General features: G+C 40.1%; 1 protein-coding gene across 1 annotated transcript in view; it reads left to right on the top strand.

Moving 5' to 3' along the window:
- Nucleotides 1-422: 422 nt before the first annotated feature.
- Adam7 (ADAM metallopeptidase domain 7) overlaps nt 423-6,000 on the top strand; it is a 43,720-nt gene continuing 38,142 nt past the window's right edge. Inside the window, exons 1-3 of the mRNA XM_076852286.1 lie at nt 423-473; nt 1,395-1,502; nt 5,439-5,515. Of these exons, the coding sequence (XP_076708401.1) occupies nt 423-473; nt 1,395-1,502; nt 5,439-5,515 (236 nt within the window). The remainder of the gene's footprint in view (nt 474-1,394; nt 1,503-5,438; nt 5,516-6,000) is intronic.

Here is a 6,000-nt window from a genome sequence, read left to right as displayed (position 1 = left end):
TAAATGTCCCCTTATGGCTTTTACCTGTGGTCATCAACATGGCCGGGACTTCACCTTCTTCAACCAAACTAGATATCATCCTTCAATATTTTCTTTTTCCCAAAACATTTCTGATCTTTTCACTTTTGAAGTTTTAGTAGATCTAGAATCATATTCTGTTAGGCATGAAGTAGGAATCTATGCCAAGCCACCTCCACCACCACCTCAGGGGTTCTTTAATTAGCACACGCCGTCCAGCCCTCAGGTTTTGGCCTCAAGCATTCTAGCAAGTTGTGCAACTTGGTCAGGAACACTTCCTTGTGCCAGATCAAAACTGCCCATCTAGCTGTTAGGCTCTGCATCCTTGCGGTAGACCAAGGACGAGGAGCAGGGCACGGCTCTTCTCCGGTGCCGGTGCCCCTCTTCCACCAGGACCGTTCAGAATGCTCCCCAGGTCTATATTTTTGATGATTTTACTCATTTCTCAGGTCAAAGGTATGTCTCACTCTTTTTGTCAGGGTTTTCTGGTTGTGCTACGAGGCAATATCTCTTTAGCCACAAAGTTTAAACTGTAAATAATAAGAACATTAGCTATGCACAGGTGATTTTGCTGAGAACCCTCAGTGTAGGGCTTGGACTAGGTTATGGCTAATCCTGAGATTTGATGATTCTATGAAATTCCACATCACTCTTAAGCACTCTGACCCTTAGTGGACATTCACCAAATGCCTACAATAGCACGGGACTGTGCTAGCCATTAGTCACATTGTACATTAGAATGTTTAAATTCAATAATATCATTTCCACTTTACAGACAAGGGACATGCGAGTAGTGTTTACGAATCAGAGAGCTACTCATGATCACACAGCTGTTAAACTGGTAAAAACTTGATTTGAATCAGAGCATGTTCCAAAACGTGCATGCCCTCTCCTCTTTATAGCTTTTTAAGGTCCCAGATCACCTCACAGGTGAATATCAATGTGATAGGACCTGAGCAGAGAAGATTGTGTTTATTCTGACGTGGGGCTACCTACAGTTCACTAGCAAGTGGAAGCCTTACCCTTCACTATGGGAGTTAAGACCTCAAGTGTAAATGTTCCTCAGACAAAATTTGGTAATTTACATAGCAACAGGACCTTCCAGTTCAGACTTTGATAAGAGGCAGAACCAGAGACAGGTCTGAGGAGACTATCGTGACAAAGATGGGCAGTACAGAACAGGGTGAAACTATGGAAGAAGACGAGGGCCATTTGTGTCTTAGACCCCTTTCCAATTTTACTTATATTTTCCTAGTTTGTAAATATCCGTCTCAATGTTGTTGTGTATAAAATGAGAAAAATGCACTTTCAGTCTCTGTGTGGATGAATGTTAATATCAGCTGGATTTCCCCTCTCATGTTTTTTTTTTTTTCCCTGAAAAAGTGATCCTTGGAGCAGATCTGTACCAACTAGTCCATGTGAAACGGCTTTCTCTGATGCAGAAGCGAGACCTTGACTATGCCCATGATCATCATGACGTGCCGGTATGAGTGTCATTCAGTAAACACAGTTTGTTGCTTTCACAGGAATATGGAAAGCTTCTTCTGGGTCCAGCCAGAAGCACATAGAAAGAGAGGAGTCTCAGTTCCTGGGAGGACTCCCATTCAGCTCACAGCCTGTGCTCAGGGGGGCACAACCCCTCAATGGGTTAGGAAACAAACATCAGGTTTTAGGGGGCGCCATTAAGCGAGGTGTTCCAGCCACACTTCTCCAAGTTGGTCTAGAGCCACCTCACTTGTTCTGAGCTGGTGCCCATGGAATGTCATCCTGAGAATTTATTTTGTTTTCCCTGAGACCTAGCATGCAGGTTTATTTGCCTTACAGCCAATATATTCTGAAAGAGAATTGGACAATTTTCTTAGGAACAAAAAGTCCTTCTTGCCCTGTACTTAGAAGGATGTTTGTGCAAGTCTTGAACTTTAAAAATATTTAAAATATTATTGTCAAAAGAAATGAATATTTATCATGGAAAATGGATAATAATAGGGAGCAAGATTCACAATTAGTTTCTTTTCGATCCCATTGTTATGAAAAGTCTTAGATGAATGTTCTTGACGTGTATCATTAAACACTTGCAGTTTGCATTTTAGGTTTTAAATTTGGTGCAGGGAAAATACGGACAGGCATTTCAGTCCCACAACTATCCCAAGGCATTGAATTGTTTCTCTCCACCACTGCAGCAGCCTGTTTCCCAGGCTCTCACTTATTAGATTTCTCAGTCAAAGGAAGATACTTTTCAACTTTCCAAACTGTCCCATTGATACCTCTGTCTCAGGGCTTGAGACAAAAAGTAACTCTCCCTCCAATCTCATTTGGTAATGATGTCTATTTTTCTCCAATAATTATCTTTTATAAGTATTTTTTCTCTTGATTTCCAACTCCCTTTTCACCTTCCCATCATTCGTACTGGTCAAAGGCTGGTATCCAATCAAGGATGCACAACCAGTATTGTACCACAGTGGGCTCTCCTGGAAACTATTGTCTTAAGCCTTTAATATTGATATTAAAATTTCCATTAGGAATATATAGCCTGAATACAGGTGGAAAAGATATAAGATGAGCCTGGAGCATTTTGAGGTATAGAAAGTGCCCAAACAAATGAACAACCCCCTTTCCCCCCCCCAAAAAAAAACCCCACACACAAAGCTCCAAACTCACATGGATGAACTCAGGAAATCACTTAAAAAACTCTCAAGGGCCAAAGCTAGAATAATTTGAACAAATAAATAATATGGCCTTGTACTATAACCTGAAGAATAGACTAAGATCCATGAGCCCATACAGACATAAATAAATCAAGGTGGAAGAATAGGCAAATCTCTCATCTACAAGAATTAAATAATTTATGTAGACATTTCTGTTTCCAGGCGGTGGAGCAGGAGTCCCCAGCCCTCAAGCGTGGGCTGGGCTGTGCATTATGATTTCCTTACAAAGAGTACAGTGTGGAGGGAAAGAAAAGAGTCACTTCACAGAGGGGAGAGGTAGCAAACGCCACCTCAGGCGGGTGATGAAGGCCAGCCTCATGAATGCAAAGTCCTCCTCAGAGCAAAGGACTCTGGATGTGACAAAATGGCACTTTCTCTTGTGGCTTTCACCCTCATATCCATGACTACAGTCTAACCATAAGGGAAAAAAAACATCAAAAAAAAAAATTGAGAGGCATTCTACAAAGTACCTGTTGAGTATACCTCAAAACTGTCAGTCATTGAAAATTAGGAAAATCTGAGGGTTGGGGAGGCTGAGGAGACATGACAAATAAACAGTGTGGTGCCTGGAAAGGGATTCTGGAAGAGCAAAATGCCATTATGTAAAAACTAAGAGAATCCGAATAAGTGTGGATTTTAAAATAATAAAAACATATCAATCCTGGTTCATCAGTTGTGACAGAAATACCACAGTAATGTAGGATGTTAGAGTAGGGAAACCTTAGTGCAGAATATATCTGAGTATGAGGTAATGTCTTCCCAAGTATTTATAAGTCTCAAAAAAAAAACACCTAAAATGAAAATCCCATTAATTTCTTAATTAATAAAATTTCACATTCAAATATTCAAATAATACAAAAAGCCCCACTGTCCCATCATATGCTCACACACATGCATATATGTTGAAATATGTAACTGGACCATTCTGGATGGAGCACATTGCTTCTTGCCTGCCCGCCTGTGAATTCCATGTCTTTATTATAAGTCCTTTTTTTTTTTTTTTTTTTTGGTTAAACTTGCAATCTAAAAAGCCTGAACTGTGCACACCTCACTTCCAACAAATACAAAACTAAGGCCCCCCACACCTCAAACCGTCCCTCATCAGATCCTCACCTGGTCAAGACAGAGTTAAACAGAATACCCCAAACCCTGGGCTCCTTCCTGACCCCTCTAGTTTGCCTACCCTGACAATCAATGACTGGTGCATCTGGAGTCTAGCAGGTGCATACCTTTGGGGTTACTTACTCCTCTTTACTCCCCTGCCAAGGCACCTGCTCTGCACCAGCCGCCTTCCAGGAGCTTCCCCTCCTCAGTGCTGATTTCTCAGACCCATGGAATTCCATGCTGGCCTTTGCTTGTCTGCTCTTAGGAGAAGTCTCAGGGCTTCACCTCTGTGGGCTGTTCTTGCTCATCTTCTTCCTGTACCTCTCCCTCCCACTTGTGCTAAACGTGTCCTTGATTTTTCTAGCAACCTTGAACTTCTCCCTCCATGTTCCTCCAACTCGCCGGGTTCCTTCCTACCTCAGGACCTTCACAGATGCTGTTTCTTGCCTGTGATGCTGGAATACTGCTTGTGGTTCTCCTGTTACGATGTTAATCACACCTGATTCTGTGGCTATCTGGTCACCTTCTTTGCCAATCTAGAGCTTCTGTGAGGCCAGCGGCCTCCACCTTGTACACCACTCTGTCTTCATTATTATCACTGTAGTTGAAGCTGCAACTGTCAGATAAATGGACATTGAGCTCAAAGAAATTTGTACAGTGAAGACCAACAACTTAAATTATGAGAAATTATTATCAATCATAATAAAATAAAATATTACCAAAGAAAATGGTAAATGGACATGAAGCAGAAATTCATATTTAAAAAAACTACAAATAATGAAAGACACAAAAGAAAATCACCAATGCCAATGGCTATCAAATAGAACATCACAACAAGTTATACTGTTTAAAAAAATTTATTAGTAGTAATATCCATGACTGGAAAGTTGCCTACTATCTGTTACTGGTAAGCAGTAACATACCAGTAATAGATATGACTGCTGCAAATAATCACATGAAACCAGTATTAATTTTGGGTGAAGTTCTACATTTAGATTTCCTTTCTTTAGGATATTTATCAGTATTTATCAAAAGCCCTACATTTTTTCCAAGTTGTCAACAATGCAACTCTAAGTACAGTGAACATTCCCAAACAAAGTTCTGATAATTGATACAGATTAAATAAATGATGTATGATGTTTCACTCACATTGGCGGGGGGGGCAGCTTAAAAGACACTCCTGCAAGAGAACATCTGTAAGGGAATGGTCATGATTTCTTAATTGAAAATGGAAACTATAAAACAGCATGTACAAAACTGCTAAAAACAAAACCAGAGAACAGAAGATCTGTGTGTTTTGGAGGCACGCTGTATGAACATACAGGAATTTGTGTATGGCTGGATGAGGGGAGAGTATTTATTGTATTTTATTATTATTTCATTTCTAGAGAAAAATGTCCTTTGAGAATTTTAATTAAGAATAACTTGGGTGAAATCTTCCTTCTAATACTAGCTCTCTTTAAGTCAAGCATGCCCAGTGTTTGCTCCCTGTAAGGACAGCTAGGAACTGGGGATAGGTGACTATTCCTACCCCACACCACCCACTAGCAGCAGGCTCCTGACCAGCTTGTGTGGAAGTCACATGACAGATCTTTTTTTTTTTTTTTTCAGGAAGCCTATGAAGAAGAATTGTTGTATGAAATAAAACTCAATAGAAAAACCTTAATCCTTCACCTTCTAAGATCGAGGTAAGTTCTAGTGTGATTCCATCACTTACAGATTTAGTCATCTCTGATATCCCAGTTTTTCTAAAACTGCCAGTAAAGTTAATTCTTCAAGTCACTGATATCTCTGTATTATGTGAATTCTTCCTCTTCAGATATGAATTCATTGCCTGTCAACAACTTAGAGACAGCTATCGACACTCTTCTGTGGTTTCTAAATAACTTTTTGTTTGGGGCACTTGGAGTTCCTGAGCTTCATATAGACACTTTAGGAAAAGAGTTGACACACTAGTGCTTTTTGAATCAGTAAAACAAAAGAATTTTGAAACCCATGGTTTTGAAATTGACTTCTAAGTTGTTTAAAATAGATATAGAACCAAGTGTTTTGGAGAGTAAGCTAAGAACTGGGAAGAATTTGAAATCTCTTCTTGAGTCCTTCCCTTTGCTGTTAATTTTCACAGTTTTTCTCTGAACCCTTCCTACATGGGATAGCTGTATCTCAGAGACCT

This window comes from Callospermophilus lateralis, chromosome 4 (assembly GCF_048772815.1).
Source record: "Callospermophilus lateralis isolate mCalLat2 chromosome 4, mCalLat2.hap1, whole genome shotgun sequence".
NCBI classification, from domain to species: Eukaryota; Metazoa; Chordata; class Mammalia; order Rodentia; family Sciuridae; genus Callospermophilus; species Callospermophilus lateralis.
The sequence above is the reverse complement of the archived record's forward strand: the minus strand, read 5'-3'. Positions and strand labels throughout refer to the sequence as shown.